Raw genomic sequence first — 23842 nt, forward strand, 5'->3', positions numbered from 1 at the left:
CATTAGTCACAGTTGATCTCTCTCCTTGAACAATTTTCTTCTCTGGCTTCCAGGATACTCCAACGCTTACTTTTTATTTTACCTTTCCAGCTGCTGTCACAGTTTCTTGTGCTTGTTCCTCCTCACCCTCTTGGCTTCCAAATGTTGGCATGCCTAAGGGCTCAGGCTTGGATCTGTTCTCTTTTCTATCTAAACTCACTCTCTTGGTGATCTCATCTAGTCTCTTGCTTTAAGGATCGTCTAAATGTTGATGACTTCCAAATTTATGTATCTAGCTAGTATCTCTTCCCAGAACTCAAAACCCACATATCTTAACTACCTACTGGACATCTCCACGTGGGTGTCCAATAAACCAAAATCAAACCAAGTCAGTTGCCATCAAGCTGTGTCCGACTCATGCGACACCATGTATGTCGGAGTAGAACTGCACTCCATAGGGTTTTCAATGGCTGTGATCTTTTGGAAGTAGATATCCAGGCTTTTCTTATGAGGTATCTCTGGGTGGAGCAAGTTGCTAACCTTACCGTTAGCAGCCAAGTGCTTAACCATTTGCACCACCCAGGGATTCAGATATCTAACAGGCATCTCAAATTTGATGTGTCCTAGTGTTTCTGCAAAATCCTCATGCATGTTTCCTCATATCATTTAATGATAATTCCATTTTTCCAGTTGATTAAGTCAAAAATCTTGCTATCGTTTTTGGTTCTCTTTCTCTTTCATATTCCACATCACATCCTTCAGCAAAACCCATCATCTCTACCTTAAAAATAAATGTAAATTTTGACTGCTTCCCATTGCTACCCTCATCGCCACTAATCTGATCCAAAACACTGTCATCTCTCACCTGGATTATTGGATTATTGCAATAACCTGTTAAGTGGTTTTCCTGTTCTGCTTGTGGCTTCCTGTAGCCAGAGCGGTCCTGTTAACGTGCAAGTTAGATCAAGTCAGCCTTCAGCACAGAGCCTTCCAATGACTTCTCCTCCCTTAGCCAAAGTATTTCCTATGACCCAAAAGTTTCATTTGGACCTGGTTTTGCTACAGTTCTCTCCTTTATTCTTCCCATCCTGGTTCACTGGCTTTTTTGCTGTCCCTTGAATATTCCAGGTGAGGACCTTTGCAATTGCTAATCACCCTGCCTAGAAAGCTCTTCCCCCAACATGGCGTGCCCAGCCTCTCTACTCCCTCTACTTCCTTTAGGTCTTTACTCAAAGCCACCTTCTCTGTGAGGTCTTCCATGGCCACTACATCTAAGATTTTACCCTCAAATATTTCTTATCCTCCTTTCCTGTTTTCTTTTTTCTCTCCAGCCCTTTTCTAACATACTAGATATTGTATATATGTTAATGTTTTGATTGTTTTCTGTCTTTCCAATAGAAAGCTCCATGAGGCAAGGATTTTTTAAAATCTCTTTTGCTTACTACTGTGCCTTTAGCACCTTCAATAGGGCCTGGCACATAGTAGGGGCTGAATACATATTTATTAACTAAATGAATAATAAAAATAATGCAACTTGTAAAAAAAAAAAAGACAGAAGAATATCAAGAAGAAATCAGGAATTACTCCAAACCTTATGATTGCAAAAAATCTACAGTTCACATTTTGTTGAACATATTTCCAGACAGTTGTACACAAATGACATCATGTAATGTACTATTTTTACTAAATAATATGTTGTAGATATCAGTGTATCATTTTTTAAAATCAGGTATCATTTTTAAGGCCCATGATAATCATTGCCTGAGATAACATCATTTACCTAACCAGTTCCCTTTGCAGTTTCTATAGACTTTTAGTTGCGCTTTAAAAAGTATTATAAGCCAAGCTGCCATGAATACCCATGTGCGCTCATGTTTTCACATTTATGAAGTTGTAGTATAAAAAAAAAAATTTTTTTTTTTTTCCTTATACTTAAAGTGGAAACCCTGGTGACGTAGTGGTTAAGAGCTACAGCTGCTAACCAAAAGGTTGGCAGTTCAAATCTACCAGGTACTTCTTGGAAACTCTGTGGGGAAGTTCTACTCTGTCCAAGAGGGTCGCTATGAATTGGAATCGACTTGATGACAATAGGTGAACTTAAGGTATATTCCTGGAACTTTGATGAGCTAAAGTGAAATGCAAATAGAGTTGAAAATAGTTGAGATCTGTGGAATGGATAAATAAGATTGAAATCTTGGGATTAAGGTATGAATCATATACGTAAATCAATCAGAGCTGTAGCCCTAACTGTACCTTTCATGGGTCCAAAAGACTAAATACCTTTCAAATGCTGAAAATAAGAACTTAGAGGTGTATTGATGCTGGACTTTTATTGTTATACATTTTTCTAAATAGAAATATGATATGCTTTTGAGTCTATGCAATTACATGCTTTGTTAATCTCTGAATAGGGTAGAAGAATTTGCAGTAAATATTCAACATGGCAAAAAAGGAAAGCAATAATCATGTTTCTTATCTAGGGAACTGCAATAAATGCTACCAAATTACTGAAATCATCCTAATTTGCCTTTAAAGTATGTCTATTTTTTCATGATCTTTTAGTCTCCCACATTTAAAGCGTTAGAAATAGACTGTGCTATTTCATCAAACCTAGTTGAGATTTGAAATCAAATATTCATCACAGAGCATAAATCTATTGATTTTCCTAGACTGAATAACTCCAGTGCTCGTTAAAGACTCTTGGTGTGTTAAAATAAGTAATGATCTTTGCTGGTGAGTAAACACCTTTGTTTTTCAGAGGTGGGAACCTTCCTTATTCCTGATGTATTTTTTACTACAATCATGTTTGGCCGTGAACATTAGTTGGGGAATGCCCTAACTAATCCTTACAGATCACTACACAATGCTGGAAGATGAAACACCCAGGATCAGGGTAGTAGCACTCTCCTTCTTACCCACTGGGATTCCACAGAGCCCCGTGACTATGTGGGTTGTAACTACCCCCAGTACCAACTGCTGTCGAGTTGATTCCAACTCATGGCAACCCCATGCGTGTCAGAGTAGAACTGGGCTCCGTAGGGTTTTCAAAGGCTGATTTCTCAGAAGCAGATCCCCGGACCTTGCTTTCAAGGCATCTCTGGGTGGTCTTGAACCTCCAACCTTTTGGTTAGCAGCTGAGCACATTAACCACTGGCACCACCCAGGAACTCCATTGCAGCCACACACAAGGCAAAGGATTCATGAATGTTCTAGAAGCCTGCCGGTCACTTAACTATAGACACGTGCAGGGTACCACAGATCCTAAAAGGTCGAGGATAAGAGGCAGAGAACCTGTCTCCCTTCCTGATGCGAGGTCTAAGATGCCATGAAGGTTTGCCTACATTCCGGCAAAGTGTAGGTGCCCCGGAGTTGTTTCCATTTTTCCCCTCCCCTTACAGAACTTGTGTGAAAGCAGTTTTCTCTGTGTCTGGGAAACAGCGTTGTGTTGAAAATGACAGTAGTTATTTCCCACAGAGAGCTTAAATTCTGAACTTTGAAGAATGCTATCTTCTGTGGTGTTAATCCTGACTTGTTTGTTTTTTGCCTGGTAGAAAGTGTTTAAAGGAGAACCAGGAGAATAAGAATGAAGCCTCAAAGAACTGCAGAAAACAGGAGGAATTTCTATCTCAACTTCGTGACTGCCTGGGTCTGGATAAGAAGAATGACAAAGCATCAGATGAAGATTTGATTTTAAAGGTGTTCGTATGCAGATTAAAGGGCTATAAATGTAGTGGGCATTCTCACATGTGGCATGAAAGGAAGTGCTATGGTTCAGTTTGGGGGCGTCAGGAGAATTGAACAGGAGCCTGAGTTTAGCTGTGTGACCTGGGACCTGGGACCAACCACATCACCTCTGAGTCTCAATTCCAAATCCTTTCTCGCGTTACTTGGGATTAATTATTCTACAAAAGGGATTAATTATTGTCTAAAATGTATTCTACTCTGTCCTATAGGGTCGCTATGAGTCGGAACCAACTTGACGGCAACGGGGTACGGGTAAAATGTATTTGGGTGGCACAAACTGTTAAGCTTTTTACTACTAACTGAAAGGTTGATGGTTCAAACCCACCTGCAGGTGCCTTGGAATAAAGGCCTGGCAACCTTCTTCTGAAAAGTCACAGCCTTGAAAACCCTATAAGTGTAGCTCTACTCTGCAACACATAGGGTTGCCAAGAGTTGGAATTGACCTGACAGCAACTGGTTTACTGGTAAAACATATTTAAATGTCAAAAGCAATTTATTCATTTTAATTATGTGTTTCATGGGGATTTTTTCTTTTAGCTATAGACAGAAACACCAAAAAGCAACAAAAAAGCAAACAAAAATACTGAGCTATGTGTCATTTTGGGGATACTTATTGAGTGTAAAATTAGAATTAGTTTTCAAGTACTTTTAAAATTTTACATTGAAAGTAAGTAACAAAAATCCTAACTTAATGGTAAATTGCCAGTAAGATGGAAATTAATCATATAACTAAGTAATTCACTTCGTCCATAGTGATACATTAGGGCACCTGAGAGTATTTGAAGTTCCTTCTTGCATAACACCCTTTCCTATGTGAGAGACAGTCTCCAGGTGCTGATATGGGTGTTGATACTAGGTAGGAACCCGGAGATTTAGTGTCCAAATCATCTGAGCAGGTTCTTGTCTTACAAAAAGTCACTGGCCAAAAGCAAGAAGGCCACTGTCCTGATCCAGCGTGTTCCCCTGAGAAAGTGACGGAATCCAGCCATTCCTTCAATGTTACTTGCCCTCATAAACACATGTGCACACACACTCCCAAGGAACCATGGTGGACAAGGAGGCATTGCTCATTATTTATTTACTATTTGTTCTTCCATTTCACAAGTATTTATTGAGTGCTTACTGTCTGCTGGACATGGTTCTGGGTGTTGGGGATACAGTAATGAATGAGACAAGACTCAGTTTATATTGTCTGTTCTAGGGCTCATATAACAAGCATCACAAATTGGGGGGCTTATAAGAACAGAAATTAATTATTTCACAGTTCTGGAGACTAGTAGTTCAAAATCAGGGTATAAGTTGTGCTGATTTCTTTTGAGGGAAAATCTGTTCCATGCCTCTCACCTAGCTTCTGGTGATGGCTAGTGATCCTTGGCGTTCCTTGACTTGTAGATGCAGCCCTCCAATCTCTGCCTCCATCTTCACTGTCGGTCTTTCCTCTGTGTGTCTTCTTTTATAAAGACACCACTCGTGTCACGTCTTTATAAAAGACATCTACTCCAGTATGATGTCATGCTAACTTGACTGATAACATCTTCACAGACACTATTTCCAAATAAGTTTACATTTACAGGTAACAGGAGTTGGGATTTCCACATATATTTTGGGGAGACACAATTTGATACGTAACACTCTCATTGAGCTGAAATACAAAACACTCAAAAGTAAAGAACTTGTAGAGAATATGCCTTATATTAGTTAAATCACAGGGATTTTTTAAAGTTTAAATTCTACAGTTTCGAACAAATAGCTAATACCTTCACAAGATACAAGATTCTAAATGCACACAAGGGTATGCAGTTAAAAATCTTCCTCCTACGGACTCCCCAGTCACCCTGCTGTTCTCCTCAGAACAACCTCTGTTAAAGACAATAAAAAAGTAAACAAATACATTTCTAATATTATCTGAGTAGGAAAAGGTGCAACTATGAACAATAAACCAGGATGCAGGGTTAGAGAGCGCAGTGGGTGAGCGGCATGGGGTGCTAGTGTAGAGAGAAGGCCCCCTGAGGTGAGAACTTTTGAAGGAAGTTGGGGAGTGAGCATGTAAACATGAGGGAAGAATGTTCAAGGGAGAAGGAACACCCCTGAATTAGGAGCAGGGTGTCCTGTTGGCAAACCACTGAGGCTAAGAGATATGTCACTTTCATGGATAGTCATAACACAGACACAGGACTGGTCCCGTGGAATCTCATGTCTTCCTATGGATGTCCTCATGGTACTACAGAACAAGGTCAAGGAGCCCGTCTGGTTCTGTTTCCCCCTACTAGTGAATCTTATACTTGGAATACATGCTCCCAGTTAACAATTCAATAAAGACATAAATGTACTACAGAGAAGGCAACAAACCCTCATTCCAAACCCCAGTGATAACCACTGTCTGACAGAGATTTTTCAGGATTTTTCTATGCTTATTTTATATTAATGAGGATATATTTTTTAAAAATGAGGGTTCTATCTTCTCTGCATTCCTTCTGTGCCGGGTAGAACTTTGCATACAGTAGGTGCTCGGTGGCCCTGGCCTGCCCCCATCCCTTGCTTCCTTGCCTCCTCTCAGCTGTTTAATCTCTGCAGAACATCACCTTCCCTTGATTATTTAACAGCCTGGGTCTCTCTCGCTGGTGCTTGTTCTGTTGGGAAACTTTTAACTTCATCCTCATTGCCTTGGAGCCACCTTCTGAGTAATTTTCCTTTGACCACCTAGTCTGCACATAACACCAGAGTTTAGGGGCTGCTTTGAAAAAGCGATCTTTTAAATTCCTGTAGGGGTAGTATTTTTATTGTTTTAATACAGTAGCACTGTCATTGGGGTTTGGAAGGAGAGTTGCTTAGAAAAAAGGGCATGAAATTGTTAATTTTTATAGGACAGCTATAATTGCTTCCTCTGCAGCTTCGAGAGCTGTGCAAGGAAAATGGATCTGTGAAAGGACAAATCGTTACTCTTGAAGAGACCATAAGTGTCCATGAGATGGAGGCAAAGGCTAGCAGAGAGACGATCATGAGGCTGGCTGAAGAAGTAAACAGACAGCAGGAAAAAGCTGCATCCTGTCTTGAAGAGAAAGACAAGCTGAGCCAGGTACAGTATGAGAAGTGTGTGTGTGCATCTGTGGTCATGTTTATGAAGCAGAAATGGAACAACCAGATATAGGACAAGCACACGAGGATGGTTGGCCACAAATTTCTGAAGCTGTGCTCTCAGTAGGAGTCTGGGGGTGGTGTGCTGCTCTGTGACCTCAATAGGCTATTTGGTTTTTTTTATTTCTAATTAGAAAAACGGAAATACAAAATCCTTAAAAGTAAAGAACTTGAAGAGAATATACCTTATTTTAGTTAAATTATAAGGTTTTTTTAAAGTGTAAATTTTACATTTTTGAACAAATAGGTAATACACTCACAAGATACAAGGTTCGAAATATACGCAAAGGTATACAGTTAAAAGGCTTCCTCCTACCCCACTCCTCCAACCACCATTGTTCTCCTCAGAGACTACCTCTGTTAACAGTGACTTACGTAACTTTGAGAACCATTCTATACACATATATGCATGTAGGAGTCTCTGGGTGGTACACACAGTTAACGCACTCGAAGATAACTGAAAGGTTGGCAACCTGAGTCTACCCACGTGCCTCAGAAAAAAGGCTGGTGATTTACTTCCAAAAATCAACCATTGAAAACCCTACTCTGACACACATGAAGTGGCCATCAGTTGGAATCCACGCATGTGTATGTGTATATACGTATTCTTCATATTTATTTTTAACGCAAATGGTAACAAACACTACGCACTATATTTTTCTGTTATCTTTGACACAAATGGGAACACTCTACACACTATTATAAACAAGGCTGCTGTGAATAATCTTGTATCATTTCTCATGTGTCGGAATATATCAGGAAAACAAAATCCTAGGAGACTTGCTGTGTCGAAGGATGTGGGTCTTGTAATTTTAAGGGATATTGCCAGAGGGAAGCGATTTTTAATTCTAGATTTTTGTTTGTGCAATGAATTGCCTCATCTTTTCAAATTAGCTAGAAACTATTTGAACGTGAGAATACCATATGTTTTTAAACAGTGTATGATCCTTTAAATGTGTTCTTAAAGTCTTGTGACAAAGAAATGAATTATGGGATTAATAGTAACGATCAGTTTCTAGAAGCAAAAATGAGCCAGCGCAATAAAGGAGATGGGTAGAGGGCCATCGCGAGCGAGGTTGACCTTTGATGAAACAGTGGACTTGAACGTGCTGGTGATTGTGAGGGTAACGCAGAACCGGGCATAAGGTCACCATGAGCTGAGTCTACTCGATGGCAGCTACCTACCTACTACTTGTCTGTCGGGTGAAGGTCCAATGATGTCTCACAGGCTGTGAAGGGCTGTGGCACAGCGGGTGGAGGAAAAGACTCCATCTCTGAGGGAACCTCCTTTGGGTCTTCCATATCTACAGTAACATCACAGCCAAGCTGAAGTGAGATGGCAGGTTGGAGCATGACAATGATTGACAGTATTTATAAAAATTCATATGTTTCCTCTAATTCCCTACATCACAAAATCCTTCTTACCAGTGGCTTTCTTCTCCTGACACATTATCTTTGTGGTAAGAGCAAATGTTAGTATCAGACAGACTTATATTTAAATCTGAGTCATCTTTGGCAAGTTCTGTAACCTGTGGAAGCCTCAGTGGTTTCTGTGTGCCAACTTTGCACAACTGTGGTGAGAACTAAGTGGATTAGTGTGTTATGCTCATAACTCAGTGCCTGGCCCATGGAAGTACTCAGGAAATGAAGCTACTATTACCACTGAGAATCTTAATAGAAGTGAGCCCTGATGGGTGTGATTTGATAACAATGGTGATATTACCAGGCATAAGCAGTGGTTTCCAGTATTACTGTTGGGTACTGTAGAGTCAATTCTGACTCATAGCAACCCTATATGGCAGAGTAGAACTGTCCTATAGAGTTTTCTAGGCTGAAATCTTTAATGGAGCAGATTGCCAAGTTTTTTCTTTGGCAGAGGCTGGTGGGTTTGAACCACTGACCTTTCAGTTAGCAGCTGAGTGCTTAACTACTGCTGTACCAGGACTCCTTCCAGGTATTCAGTAGTGTAAATAGCAACAAACCTGGCAAATTTAGAGTGTATATTCTTTGCAGAAGTGAACAATTAGTTAAAGACAAATTTGACAAAGTAGTTCAGCTAAATAGTATATTCCATAAATTTTGAGTTTTTAATGATATAATGAGCTCCAACAAACAATATGTCTGAGTTGTCCTGTGATACTCGGTGGCTCAGAGGGGCACTCAGAGGGCCTAGGGCATCAGTTCACGCTTAACACCTTGCCTCATCCACATGGATCAGCAGATTTCTTGCTTTTTGAGGCAGGAACTTGGAGGAAAGCTTCCACCTCGGGTGTACATACATGGTGTGTGTGGTGAGGGATTTGCCAAGGTGTGTAAAAGCACTCGGTCATGTATAGGACACTTATTAAGTTCTTTGAAGTGTGAGAGTAAGGACCTTATGTGAACATTATCTTTTCCATGGAAAATTTCAATTCCTTTTGGCAATGAATGGTCAGACACTGTAACAATCATTATTATTAAGAAGCTCCATGAAATCCTCAACAAAGTGACATTTTTGCTTTTGAAGACTTTAAAGAGGTCTTTTGCAGCAGATTTGCCCAATGCAATGCCTCGTTTGATTTCTTGTTCCATTGGAGGTAATACTGTGCTTGACTGCCAGTCGCTTTAGTGTAAAGGGTACATTCTTCCTTAGCAGGTAAGTAAGGTATCCATGGGATCGGATAAAAGTGATTCCTTTTCCCCAGTGACTTTCTACCTAGTGATGTTAGTTAGCATCCATTGATGCTTGCCTGGATTAACTATTACATCGATTAGCATCTGAGCACCTAACCGCTGCACCACCAGGGCTCCATAACTATTAAATCAGGGGCAGCAAATTGGTAATATTCTAATTTTTTATAATTCCTTCTACTTATTAGCTGATATTCTTCCATAAAGAAAAGTTTTTTTTCCTTTCCTTTTCTCTTCAGTCCTGTGGGCACAAGGATCTTTAATTGTTGTTATTTTTGTTAGGGGCTGTTGAGTCATAGGGACACTATGCACAACAGAACAAAACGCTGACTGGTCCTGCATCATCCTCACAATTGTTGCAGCCATTGTTATCAGTCCATCTCCTGGAGGGTCTTCCTCTCTTTCACTGACCTTCTACTTTACCAAGCATGATGTACTTCCCCAGGGACTGGTCTCTCCTGATAATATGTCCAAAGCATATGAAATGAAGTCTTGTCATCCTTGCTTCTAAGGAGCACTCTGGCTGTACTTCCAAGACAAATTTGTTCTTCCTTCTGACAGTCTACAGTGTATTCAATATTCTTTGCCAACACCATAACTCAAATGCATCAATTCTTCTTCAGTCTTTCTTATTCATTGTCCAGCTTTCACGGGCATACGAAGCAATTGAAAATACCATGCCTTGGGTCAGGTGCTCCTTAGTCCTTAAAGTGACATCTTTGCTTTTTAACACTTTAAAGAGGTCTTTTGCAGCAGATTTGCCCAATGCAATACATCATTTGATTTCTTGACTGCTGCTTCCATAGATGTTGATTGTGTATCCACATAAAATGAAATTCTTGACAGCTTCAATATTTTAATTTATCATTATGTTCCTTATTGGTCCAGCTATGAGGATTTCTGTTTTGTTTATATCGAGGTGTAATCCATACTGAATCTGTAGTCTTTGATCTTCATCAGTAAGTGTTTCAAGTCCTCTTCACTTTCAGCAAGCAACGTGGTGTCATCTGCATATCGCAGGTTGTTAATGAGTCTTCCTCCAAACCTGCCACATTCTTCTTCATATAGTCCAGCTTCTTAAATAATTTGTTCAACATACAGATTGAATAAGTATGGTGAAAGGATATGTATGTATGATGTCCTTGATGTGACCCGATAACTCATCTGGTCTTCAATCATTAGTGTTCAGTGTGTCAAATCTCTTCTTGAGATGTTCTCTAAATTCAGGTAAAATATACTCAAGGTCATAATTTGGCTTTTGTGGCCTTTTAAAAATTTTCTTCAGTTTCAACTTGAACTTGCATATGAGCAATTTGTGGTCTTTTCTGCAGTTGGCCTCTGGCCTTGTTCTGACTGATGATATTGAGCTTCTTCATCATCTATTTCTACAGATGTAGTCAGTTTGATTTCTGCGTATTCCATCTGGCAAGGTCTAAATGTAAAGTCGTCGTTTATGTTGTTGAAAAACATATTTGCAGTGAATCAGTCGGTCCTGCAAAATTCTATCATGTGATCTCCGGCATTGCTTCTGTGACCAAGGCTGTGTTTTCCAACTACCTTTGTTTCCAACTTTCTCATTCTAATCACCAGTAATTATCAATGCATCTTGATTGCATGTTTGATCAATTTCAGACTGCAGACGTTGGTAAAAATCTTCAGTTTCCTCACCTTTGGCATTAGTAGTTGGTGCATAAATTTGAATAATAATTGTACTAACTGGTCTTCCTTGTCGGCATACGGGTATTATCCTGTCACAGACAGTGTTGTACTTCAGGATAGGTCTTGAGATGTTATTTTTGATGATGAATGGGACACCATTCCTCTTCAATTTGTCATTTCTAGCATAGCAGACCATATGATCGTCCAATTCAAAATGACCAATACCGGTCCATTTCACCTCACTAATGCCTAGGATATCAATGTTTATGCATTCCGTTTTTGACGATTTCCAATTTTTCTAAATTCATACTTCATACATTCCACAGTCTCATTATTCATGGATGTTTGCAACTCTTTCTTCTCATTTTGAGTTGTGCCACATCAGCAAATGAAGGTCCCTAAAACTTTTCTCCATCTGCCTCATTAAGGTCTACTCTACTTTGAGTGCCTTTCATTGTGAGAGGCTTATCTTCTGTCACTATATCAGACAATGCTATTCACAAGGTTTTCACTGGCTGATTTTTTTTGGAAGTAGATTGTCAAGTCCTTTTTCCTAGTCTTCCTTCGTCTGGAATCTCTACTGAAACCTGTCCACTGTGGTTGACCCTGATGGCTTTTGAAATACCAGTGGCATAGTTTCTAGCATCACAGCAATACGTGAGCCACCACAGTAGGAGAAACTGACGGACAAGTGGTGGTTTATTTATTTAATTTGTTAAAATTGGTTATTCTTTTTTGATGCTTATAATACCCCAAATTTTGCCGGGGGAAGCCCCTTTAAACTGGCCTGTGTGACCTTGTAAGATGATTTCATTAGTCTTTCAATACTTATTTGCATTTTTTTGCAGAAGACATCCCAGGCTCACTTGAAATTTTTAGGCCACTGAACTGAAATCAGCCAATTCTCTAAGTAGCCTTGGGTCTTCTTAATGGGGAATGGTACTTAGAAACCAAGATTTAGGCCTTAGGTGTGCTCATTGCTCTTGGGGTGTCATTTCTTTCATACCCTTTCAGTGAGAGATCTAGAAATACATTTTTAATCATAAAGTGATATAGCTATTTTAAATTAAAAGTGACATTTTAAGGTTTTTCTTAATATCTTCTTTTTTGTATTATTGTTTGGATCTTTATAATGATAATATATTTACTGGTTTGCTTTGTCTTGCAATGTCCATAAAATTATTTCAACATTCCACCATTACTATTTTACCTATCAGTTTAAGACCCTCAGATTTTTTTTTTTTTTACTTTATATATTATGAGCAACAATACTATAATAAACCACCCAAAACCAAACCCACTGCCGTCGAGTTGGTTCCAACTCATAGCGACCCTACAGGGCAGGGTAGAACTGCCCCATAGAGTTTCCAAGGAGCACCTGGTGGATTCGAACTGCCGACCTTTTGGTTAGCAGCCGTAGCTCTTAACCACTATGCCACCAGGGTTTCCAATACTATAATAATAAAAAAAAAATAGCCAACTTTTATTCAGCACTTACCATTAACACATTCATTGTACTAAATGCTCAGAGAAGTTATGTATTTTGCTTGAGTTCACACAACTATTAAATGTAAAACTTGGACTTGAACTCAGGTTATTACATTACTATTCCTTTATTAATAGTCCCTCTTACATGTATGTTCACAGCTACATGCTACATACAAGTCCGATATTAGAAATTATCCCTCAGCCCATGGAGCAACAACAGTCTGTAGCTATGTGGATTTCCTCAGTGAATGAATAACTTTTTAGTCATAAATAGTACTTGTTAAATTATCGAGGCTGGCAAATTAAAACAAATCCTATATTTCTCTATAAAAGTGTATCTCTAGAGGTCGTTAGCAGTAGGAAATGAGTAAGAAAATGTGTCGTAATAGCACATTACAAAAATCAGAATTTATTCTTTTTCTTACGTAAATGTCTTCACTTGTAAATGATTGATGCAGTGTTGCTCAGACTGCGCAAACACATTCACTTTGAGATGAAGTTTCTGCCAAAATAATAAAAATTGCCCATAAAAATCTTGAGGTCTTTAATAAAGTGCTCATTTATAGGATTATGACTCCCAAGATTTACTGCTGAAAAATACTGTCAAGTGGTTTTACCGACTCATTAATGGCCACAGGAAGAGTCTTCATAATGGTTTCTAAAGGTCTGGTTTTGAGGAAGGAAACTTTACTAGTGATGCCCAGAATGACTGCAGAGGACTGCGAGCTGTTTCTACCAAACTCAGCCTTTTTGATTTTCTTTTTTTTCACATCATGCTGAATTTTTTTTTTCTAACAGTTTTTCTGATTTTCTTCATGACACTCTTTAATTTATGAAAACTTCACAAATAAAAATCCAAGTGATTTATTATATATTTGTTATGGATTGAACTGTGTTCCCCCAAAATCTGTGTCATAAATCCTAACCTGTATGTCTGTGGCTATAATCCCATTTGGGAAGGGGTTGTCTTTGTTATGCTAATGAGGCAGGATTAGTGTAGGATGTATTTTGAGTCAGTCTCTTTTGGAACATAAATGAGATTAAACAAGCAAGCTGGGAAGCAGAGATAGGGTAAGAGAAATGCCAAGCCACATAAGGATTGCCCAGGAGCAGAAGCTCAGAAGAGACAAGGAGCTTCCTCCAGAGCCCACAGAGAGAGAAAGCCTTCCCCTGAAGCCCTAGAGCTGGCACCCTGAATTGGGACTTATAAACTGTGAGAAAATAAATTTCTCTTTGTTAAAGCCACTCGTTTATGGTATTTCTCTTATAAAAGCACTAGATAACTAAGACAATTTTTCTTTTTCACTGTCCACACTATTTGATTCTAGTATTTAGAACTATAGCTAGGAAATAGGACTGGTTTTGGAGTCAGGCAGGCCTAGGTTTGAAGGATGCCTCTCCTGTTTTCTTGGTTTGTTGTCCTGCAGCAGAGTATGGAAGAGGGAAGAACATGAGAGAGACATAACATATGGGTGGTTATGAGCATGAGCTCTTGAATTAGGCTGCTTGTGTTTTTATCCTGACTCCTGAATCCTCCTGAACCTTAGGCATGTGATTTTGCCTCTTTGAACCTCAGTTTCTCATCTGTAAAATGGGAAAACCATTTTAAGGATTTATCTTTTACATTTATTGTTAGGATTAGATGATATACATAATGTGTTCAGTACACACCTGGTATGTAACTGATGCTCAGTATATTTATTTTCCTTTCCTCATTATTTGCTTTCACCTAGGAATTAAAATAAGTGTAGATTATTTTAAGACTATAGGCATATGGAAACAGTCCCTGGAAGTAAGAAATGATTAGACTAGATTAAATTAATAAAGCCATTACAGATCTCTTTATAATCCTAGAATCATAATGCTGGAAGTGACCTTAAGGTCATTTAAAATCTAGATCATCTAACTCTATGTAAAATAAGGATCGCCTTTAAAATCTCCCTTACTAGCTGATGTCCTGCCTTTCCTTGAACTCTTCCAAAGGCAGAGAGCTGACTACTGTACAAGACGGGTGGTTTTAATTGTTTGCCAGTTCTTCATTTTATCAAGTCAGAATCAGAATCCTATAATTTCCCATTCTCATCCTGGTTTTATTTTATGAAACTTCACAGAATAAACAAATCCCTTTCCTTATGACCCTCTGTCTCAGTCTCCTACTGTTGCTGTAACAGAAATACTGCAGGTGGGTGGCTTTAAAGAACAGAAATTTATTTTATCACACTTCTGGAGGCTGCAAGTCCAAATCAGGGTCTTGTTGTTGTTGTTTGGTGCCATATAGTTGGTTACGACGCATAGCGACTCCACGTACAACAGAACGAAACATTGCACAAATTCTGTGCCATCCTCACAATCGTTGTTATGCCCATTGTTGCAGCCACCACGTCAATCCATCTTGCTGAGGATTTTCCTCTTTTCCGCTGACCCTCCTCCTACAAAGTGTGATGTCCTTCTCCAGGGACTGATCCCTCCTGATAACGAGTCCAAAGTATGTGAGACATAGTCTCCCCATCCTTGCTCCTAATGAGCATTCTGGTCATATTTCTTCTAAGACAGATTCATTCGTTCTTTTGGCAGTCCATGGTATATTCAATATTCTTCTCCAGCACCACAATTCAAAGACCTCAATTCTTCTTCTGTCTTCCTTATTCATCTTCCCACTTCCACATGCATATGAGGCGATTGAAAACACCATGGCTTGGGTCAGGCGCACCTTAGTCTTCAAGGTAACATCTTTGCTTTTCAACACTTTAAAGAGATCTTTTTTTTTTTTTTTTTGGAGCAAGTATGCCCAATGCAATGCATCTTTTGATTTCTTGACTGGTGCTTTCATGGGCATTGATTGTGGATCCAAGTAAAATGAAATCCTTGACAACTTTAATCTTTTCTCCATTTATCATGATGTTGTTTACTGGTCCAGTTGTGAGAATTTTTGTTTTGTTTATGTTGAGGTGTAATCCACATTGAAGGCTGTGGTGTTTGATCTTCATCAGTAAGTGCTTCAAGTCCTCTTCGCTTCGGTCTGGACTATGTCAATTCCTTCCTTGTCAGTAGGCCTGGGTGTTCCTTTGTTCCTTGGCAATTCTCACATGCCCATCAGTCATCCCCAGTACATGCTTGCTTCTGTGTCTAATCTGCTCTTTTCGTAACTCAGAACTGATAATGTTTAGGACACAGCCTATGCTGATATGCCTCACTAACCTAACAAAACCCCCAAACGCAAACCAGTTGCTGTAGAGTTGATCCCAACTCATGACGACCCCATGTGTGTCATAGTAGAACTGTGCTCCACAGGGTTTTCAATGGCTGTGATCTTTTGGAAGTAGATTGCCAGGCCTTTCTTCCTAGGTGTCTCTGGATAGATTTGAACCACCAACCTTTTGGTTATTACTCTAGAGCTTAAGAGTTTGCACTACTCAGGGACTCAAAACAGGATTACATCCACAGGTATAGGGGTTACAATTCCAGCAATATTTTTAAAAACCAGAGGACGCAATTTAGTCCATAACGCTACCTTTCAAGCATTGGAAGACAACTACCATGGCTTCCTAAGTCTTTTCTTCTGCCTAAATGGCCTCAGTCTTTCAAACTTTCCTTGCTTGAACCTTTCTTCTTATTGTCTATGAGGTTTTGAGAGTTTTAGTCCCTGGATGAAGAATTAAAATTAAGATAAATATTAAAATAACATCTACTTACATTGCAAAAAAAAAATTCAAACTGCCTATAAAGCCCCAAAGTAAAAATTTAAAACCCTCTCTCCTCCCATGCCTCACGCCTCATCTCACTATTATAAAATAACCTATTTTACTGGTTTCTGTTTTCCAGTTCTTCTGATAATTACCATTAAGACTTTAAAGTAATACATTTCTATTCCTAATTCATCAATTTTAGATAGTGTTTTTAGACTGTATACTATGAAATGTGAAAAATCAAGTGCCTTCTACGTTTTATTCCCCTCTCTACTTCCCAGTTTTTATTATATTATTGTATTGACATTATCAAGGTTTATAATATTTACGTTTTAGTTCTGTAGCTATAAGTAAGTCTTTCATGCTTTGTCTTTAGGTTAATTCTAAAAACTTTAAATCAGCTAAAATGGTATTTTAAATAATATGATTATATAAATACTTTTTTTTTTTTAAATTATGGGCTAAAAATAAAAATCTTAGCGTGTGATACTGAACCCATTCCATTTTGCCAGTATCCCTCTTACAATGTCCTAGTGGGAGCTGTCCATGGTCCTTCTGGCTCAGTCTGACCAGCACAGGGCAGTGTGTTTGAGTACTGTTGTGAAGCCCAAAAATACATTAGCCTCTTGGGTAGCTGACCACTGTTGACTTCTATGGAGATAACTAAGACTTTCAAACCTAATCTGAATTTTAATTATTTTCCAAGACTGATGATTCCAGTGGGACAGCTCAAATTTGGGGAAGGTTTTCCTAATTTGGAAGTAAAATGTTGCTCTGCAGCTTCCACTTCATTAAACCATGGGCACAAGCAGAAAAAGTCAAACCTTCCTTCCACATGACAGCCATTCAATTATTTGAAGACATCTACAGGACAAATGCTCCAGTTGTTTCAACATTTCTTTTTTAGAACATGGTTTCAAGACTTGCATCATTTTCATTCCTCAACTCTGCGTGTATTCTAGTACATTCTTTTTTAAGCTCTCTGGGGGGAAGGATAAGTTTTTCTTGATCTCTAATCCATTGCTGATCAATACTTTTGCAAAATACAATAAAAATGAATTAATAGGAGACATTTATTTAAAAAAAAACACATGAAGAACAAACCTGAATTTTAAGTATCCAATGCCATATACATAAAGTGAAATTTAAATAATTAGAATAAACATAGGAAAGAAAGAATTATATACCCTGTGCTCATTAGTCTTTGAAAGTGTATATGTAGAAAATTACTATAGAGAATCACTATTATATTCATAGTTTTTGTTGTTCTGCCATCATGTCTGAACAGAGTTATGAATAAAATTTCCCTGCATTAAAACCCTATATGCATACTTTGAAGAAGCATTGCTTGTGTCATTGTCTTAGTTACCTAATCCTGCTGTAACAGAAATACCACAAGTGAATGGCTTTAACAAAGAGAAGTTTATTATCTCACAGTTTAGTAGGCTAGAAGATAGAACTCAGGGTGCCAGCTCCAGGGAAGGCTTTCTCTCTCTGTTGGCTCTGGAAGGAGGTCCTTGTCATCAATCTCCCTTGGTCTAGGAGCTTCTCCGCACAGGAACCCTGGCTCCAAAGGATGCGCTCTGCTCCTGGTGCTGCTTTCTTGCTGGTATGAGGTCCCCAACTCTCTGCTTCTCTTTCCCTTTATCTCTTGTAAGTTAAAAGGTGATGAAGGCCACACCCCAGGGAAACTCTCTTTATCTTGGATCAGGGATGTGACCTGAGCAAGAGTGTTATACCCCACCCTAATCCTCTTTAACATAATCTAATCTTGCCTCATTAACCACAGGCAGAGATTAGGATTTACAACACATAGGAAAATTATATCAATCACAAAATGGAGGACAACCACACAATACTGGGAATCATGGTCTACCCAAGTTGATGTATTTTGGGGGGACACAATTCAATCCATGATAGTCATTATTTAACATTTTGTTGTGACAGTGAGCTTGCTTCTTGCTTATTAACTTGTTTTGGTTGGATTGATGACAATACTGCTTGCAGGGGATAATGTACTGTTCCTATGTTTTGCTTTTAAAACACTTATAGTAGAGAACCTACTTCACAGGGGGTTGTTGAGAAAAGAAGAGAGATTTTTAAAGCAATCTCAGGAAACTCAAGATACTTATTTGTAACTTTTATCTAAAATGAAACAAATGTTGTATTCTCAAAATCCATCTTTAGTCCTCCATCAGTACAGTTCTATCAATTTGTTCTGTAAAAATATAGTTAAATTTAAATTATCTTTGGATGGAAGAAATGAATTTTGGATTTTATACACTTTTTACTTTTGCATGATAATGGGCAAACTAACCTTAAAATATCACATGTTGTAATGTGTTTCTGCTGTGATTATCCACTCAGGGCACATGCCACTTACCACGTGCATTCCACAAAACCTGATGAATCCATACCTTGTTCAAAACTGAGTGTGCTGATCATATGCTTGGCTGTTACATCAATGTCAAATTGCTATAGTTATGACTAAACTCTTACCCTTAATTTCCAAATTTATCTTGTTGAGACTCGAAGCAGTTACAGGAGGGGCACCAGTATGCAAATCACATTTAGAATATCACCGTTCTAGTAGGTTTTTGGAAACCCTGGTGGCGTAGTGGTTAAGTGCTACGGCTGCTAACCAAAGGGTCGCCAGTTCGAATCCGCCAGGTGCTGCTTGGAAACCCTATGGGGCAGTTCTACCCTGTCCTATAGGGTCGCTATGAGTCAGAATCGACTCGATGGCACTGGGTAGTAGGTTTTTTATCTAAATTAACAGTTGATTCCCAGAACTGAATGCCAATCTCCAGGCTTGGTTAGTTCAAGAGAAATACAGTGGGATACCACCTCCCTCATTCTAGATCCTTTATTTCTACTGATGCAGCCTAAGGTGTGTGTGTGTTCATATCACTGTTGACTCATTTAACATTCTAAATGCACTAAAACTTACAGGGTGTTTTCATGGCTACCACTGTTTTGCCACATCTTCCTTCCATTTCCGCCCCCCAGCTACAATTCCTTTCTCCAGAAAGTATTAGCAGTTGCTTATACATATTTCTAGAGATACTCTCTTTCTAAACCAAAAATCAAACTCATTGCTGTCGAGTCATTCTGACTCATAGCGGCCCTATAGGACAGAGTACAACTGCCCCATAGAGTTTTCTAGGCTGTACACTTTATGGGAGCAGACTGCCACGTCTTTCTTCTGCAGAGCATCTGGTGGATTTGAACTGCTGACCTTTTGGTTAGCAGCTAAGCACTTAGACTAGACACACTCTTCAACGCCTTGCTTTGTTCACTGACTATGTCTTGGAGAGTCTTCCCCGTCAGAAGAGAAAAAGCTTTCTCATTTCTTTTTAAGACTGTGTAGTATTCTATGGTATGTATGTTTCATATTTCTAACCAATCACATACTAATGAATATGCATGTAGTATCTAATTTTTGCTATTATGCTGTAACTGGATAACTTTGTACATACCTCATTTCCCATATTTAATAATATTTCCTTTTTACAGACAGATTGTTAGGAGTGAAATTGCAGGGCCAAAGGATATGTGTGTATTAAATTTTGATAGGTTTCTGTACCAAAATTTTACCTGTTCACACTTCCATCAGTGATGCACGAGAGAGCTCGATTGGGGGCACTTCTGAGCTTATTTGTTAATCTTAACTGTAGTGGGTAGAGGTAACCAACTAATTTTTAATTTTATAAAATTTGCCTAGGGTCAGATGAATTAAGCTTAAGCCAGAGGTTATCGGTCCTGACTATAATTAGTCATATTTCTGAGAGGCAATTTGATCTCATGTATATGCAATCTATGTAATAGATATACATGAGATCAATATGCTATCTATATAATAGTTAGCAACATCATAATAGAAATCTGTTGGGGTTTAAATGCACAAACTCTTGAAAAGTTTGATGACTTCATGCTGCATTTAGTTGGGAAGCCAAATGGAATGCCTTCATCATAATATTTATAAATACTTTTGTTAAAAGTAATTGCAAAGGGGTCATTATTCATTTGTGGCATTAATGGAACTGAATATAAAGATTTTTTAATTAAAAAAAGTTTTTTACAGGGATCCCAGTCACTGTCGGGAGGGCCTGTCCTCATTGGCAAATGTGACTTCCTTTGTGGAGGTCAGCCCTGAGTTTTTTGCTCAGAGTGAGCTTCTTGTTCCATGCGTCAGTGTGGTCTGACTGCAGTCCCCGGGTCCTGGCCATTGATGCCAATCTCACATTGCTTTCTGCTGTGTGCTTCAGTGTAGCCTTGAGGTAGCTATGCGACCAGACTCCGCTCCAGTGCCTTTGCCCTGATGGCTGTGCAGGTAATTGGATTTGCGGTCTGATGATATCCGTTTCCAGTACATTAGCCCAGTGCCCCTGATTGCTGAAGCCTTACCCAGAGCACTGGGGGAGCGGCAGTCCCAAGGCCTCGGCGCTGGCTCCCAGTCCTGCATTTCATACGAAAAACAGTTTTTGTTCACTTGTCTGAAAAGTGTCCAAAAAAAAAAAAAAAAGATTCGATAACACAAGCTCCTGGATTCTATGATGAGCAACTAATTTTCTAATTTTTACTAGACATGAGTGTTAGTGCTTAGGTTTAAAAAAAAAAAGTGCTTTGGATTTGCTAGAGAGGATCATTTTGGCCCTTATTCCTAAGACAAACAACAGTAGGGTGCTAGAGTGGAAAAATCCCTCAGAGCTGAAGTATTTAAATTGTGTTTGTTGGTCTCTTGGTATAAATTGCTGTAGATTAGTCTACTTCAGACTGACAGCAAACCCGTAACACTCAAGCATCTGATGTATTTCTGGGTATCCTGAGGGCCTGTTGTAAATCCTTGGTTTAAGAAATCATTCTATTGACCGTGGAAACTTCCTCCTTTCGCATTGAGATTCTTTCAATCTAAAAGTTAACATATAATAGTCCTGGTCTTAGAACTCTCCGGCGATTAGGATTAACTTGATCTCTGTGCCTCTAGTGCCTCTAACCATACACTAGATTGTAGTTTCTGAGTAAAAGTTGGGCCCAGAGGGAAGCTGGTTGCTACATTTGAGCAGGTATTGTATTACTATCTGCAATGAAATCTGCCAGCTGTTGAAATACTGTGTTTGTGATAATGTGTCCCTGACGCTCTACTTTAAGAGGTGTAATTTAATTACCCAGACACTCCTTGGAAACTGATTAGCAGCAGCAGTGGCGTCTCCACAGGGAGAAGTTTAGAAGGGAAAAGGGGAAATGAAGCCATTGCTAGGACCTTGAAAAGCAAGACATTTTACAAAATAGGTTCTGTAATTAGCCTGGTCATTGCACCTCCTGAAAAGGACAGGCTTCTCCAACTACCTGTCCGTTCTCTGACTTTTCTTTCCCATTGAAGCCTGAGACTTCCTTGCATTAAAAAAAAGAAAACAACAACAAAAAAAAACACCATAAGTAAAAAAAAAAAAAAAAAAGTAAGATATTCTCTCTTCCATAAAAAGTAGGAATTAGTGTTTCAGCTAACATTTTCCTGTCTCCAGTTCTAATGCAAAGGTCATGATTGCATTTTAACTTGTTTTTGTTGTTGTTAGTCGCCTTTGAGTCAATTCTGACTAGCAACCCTAGGTGTTACTGGCCAGTTTAGATGTAGAGGCCATTATTCAAAGATACTATGTTTCTTTTTAGTGCTTTTTATCCACAACGTACTATTATCAATAAAAAACTAAAGATTTTTGCCAGTTAACCAGGCAGCAATACTAAAGCAGTGCGGATTAACCAACGCTTAATCTTAAAAAAAATTTTTTTTTCTTTTTTTATTTAATCTTATTTGAAACTCTGTGGAGCAGTTCTACTCTGTCCTGTAGGGTTGCTATGAGCCGGAATCGACTCGACAGAAATGTTTTTTTTTCAGCAATCTTATCTGGTGTAAATTCAACTATTTTGGAACTTGATGTCAACACTTTTTTTTTTTAATAGTGCTTTGGATGAAGTTTTTCAGAGCAAATTAGTTTCTTCTCAAACAATTAATACACATATTGTTCTGTGACGTTGACTGCCAACCCTATGACGTGAAAACCCTCTCCCCTTCTCGACCCTTGGCTTCCCCGTTTGCATGTATCCAGATTTCCTGTCCCTGGTGGCATAGTGGTTAAGTGGTACAGCTGCTAACCAAGAGGTGGGCAGTTCGAATCCGCCAGATGCTCCTTGGAAACTCTATGGGGCAGTTCTACTCTGTCCGATAAGGTCACTATGAGTTGGAATCAACTTGACGGCAGTGGGTTTGGTTTTTTTGTTTCCTCGCCCCTGGGCTGGTGTGCCAATTTAGCTTTGTACACATGGTTGAGCTACGTGTATTATTGTTTGTTTTATGGGCCTGTCTAATCTTTGGCTGAAGGGTGAATCTCAAGAGTGACGAGTTAGAAGGGTGTCTAGGGGCCATACTCTCGGGGTTTCTCCAGTCTCTGTCAGACCAGTAGTCTGGTCTTTTTTTGTGAGTTAGAATTTTGTTCTACAAATTTTCTCCAGTTCTGCTGGGACCCTCTCTTGTGATCCCCGTCAGAGCAGTCAGTGGTGGTAGCTGGGTACTTATCTAGTTGTGCTGGACTCAGCCTAGTGGAGGCTGTGGTAATTGTGATCCATTAGTCCCGTGGACTAAGTGTTCCCTGTGTCTTTGTAACGATCTTTTAAATGTATTTTTAAAAAATTTTATTTATTTTTTTGTTGTTGAGAATATACATAGCAAAACATATACCAATTCAACAGTTTTTGCATGTACAATTTAGGGACACTGATTACATTCTTCAAGTTGTGCAACCATTCTCACCCTCCTCTTATGATTTGTTCCTCCCTCATTAACATAAATTCACTGCCCTCTTAGGTTCCTATCTAATCTTTCTAGTTGCTGTTATCAATTTCATACCATATAGATAGTTCTTAAAATAGCATAATGCTCAAGGCAGACTTTTTTTTTACTAGTTAAGCTAAACTGTTACTTGGTTTTAAGAAGACTTCAGGGAATATTTTTGGTTTAAGGTTTAAAGATTATCTCAGGGCAATAGTTTCAAGGGTTTATTTAATCTTCATGGCTTCAGGAATCCTGGAGTCTATGAGTATTTGAAATTCTGTTCTGTGTTTTTACTCTTTTGACCAGGATTCTTCTACAGAATCTTTGATCAAAATGTTCAATAATGGTAGCCAGGCACCATCCAGTTTTTCTGGTCTCATAGGAAAGGAGGCAGGTGTTCATAGAGGCAATTAGCCACACATTCCACATCCTCCTTCCATTCTTGACTCTCATTCTTCCTCTTTTGCTCCAGGCAAATAGACACCAGTTGTTATGCCTTGGACGGCTGCTTTGAAAGCTTTTAAGACCCAAGACACTACACAACTACCTTGGAGGTAGAACAGAAGCACTAAACATGTTATTAGGCCAATTAACTGGGATGTCCCATGAAACCATGGCTCTAAACCTCCAAACCAAGAAACCAAATTCCATG

General features: G+C 38.9%; 1 protein-coding gene across 9 annotated transcripts in view; it reads left to right on the forward strand.

The window, feature by feature from the left end:
• Positions 1 to 23842, forward strand: part of CCDC170 (coiled-coil domain containing 170) — a 141711-nt gene that overhangs the window by 53788 nt on the left and 64081 nt on the right. For 8 of the 9 annotated variants that reach the window (XR_007519623.1, XM_049903710.1, XM_049903755.1 and 5 more), the window contains 3 exons: positions 3531 to 3677; positions 3933 to 3969; positions 6614 to 6799. Coding sequence is in view for 8 of the 9 variants with exons in the window: in XM_049903710.1 (XP_049759667.1) it covers positions 3531 to 3677; positions 3933 to 3969; positions 6614 to 6799 (370 nt within the window). In the remaining variant the exon portion in view is untranslated. The remainder of the gene's footprint in view (positions 1 to 3530; positions 3678 to 3932; positions 3970 to 6613; positions 6800 to 23842) is intronic. The other variant, XM_049903699.1, reaches the window with a different exon arrangement.

The sequence above is a fragment of the Elephas maximus genome, chromosome 1, assembly GCF_024166365.1.
Source record: "Elephas maximus indicus isolate mEleMax1 chromosome 1, mEleMax1 primary haplotype, whole genome shotgun sequence".
Lineage (NCBI taxonomy): Eukaryota > Metazoa > Chordata > Mammalia > Proboscidea > Elephantidae > Elephas > Elephas maximus.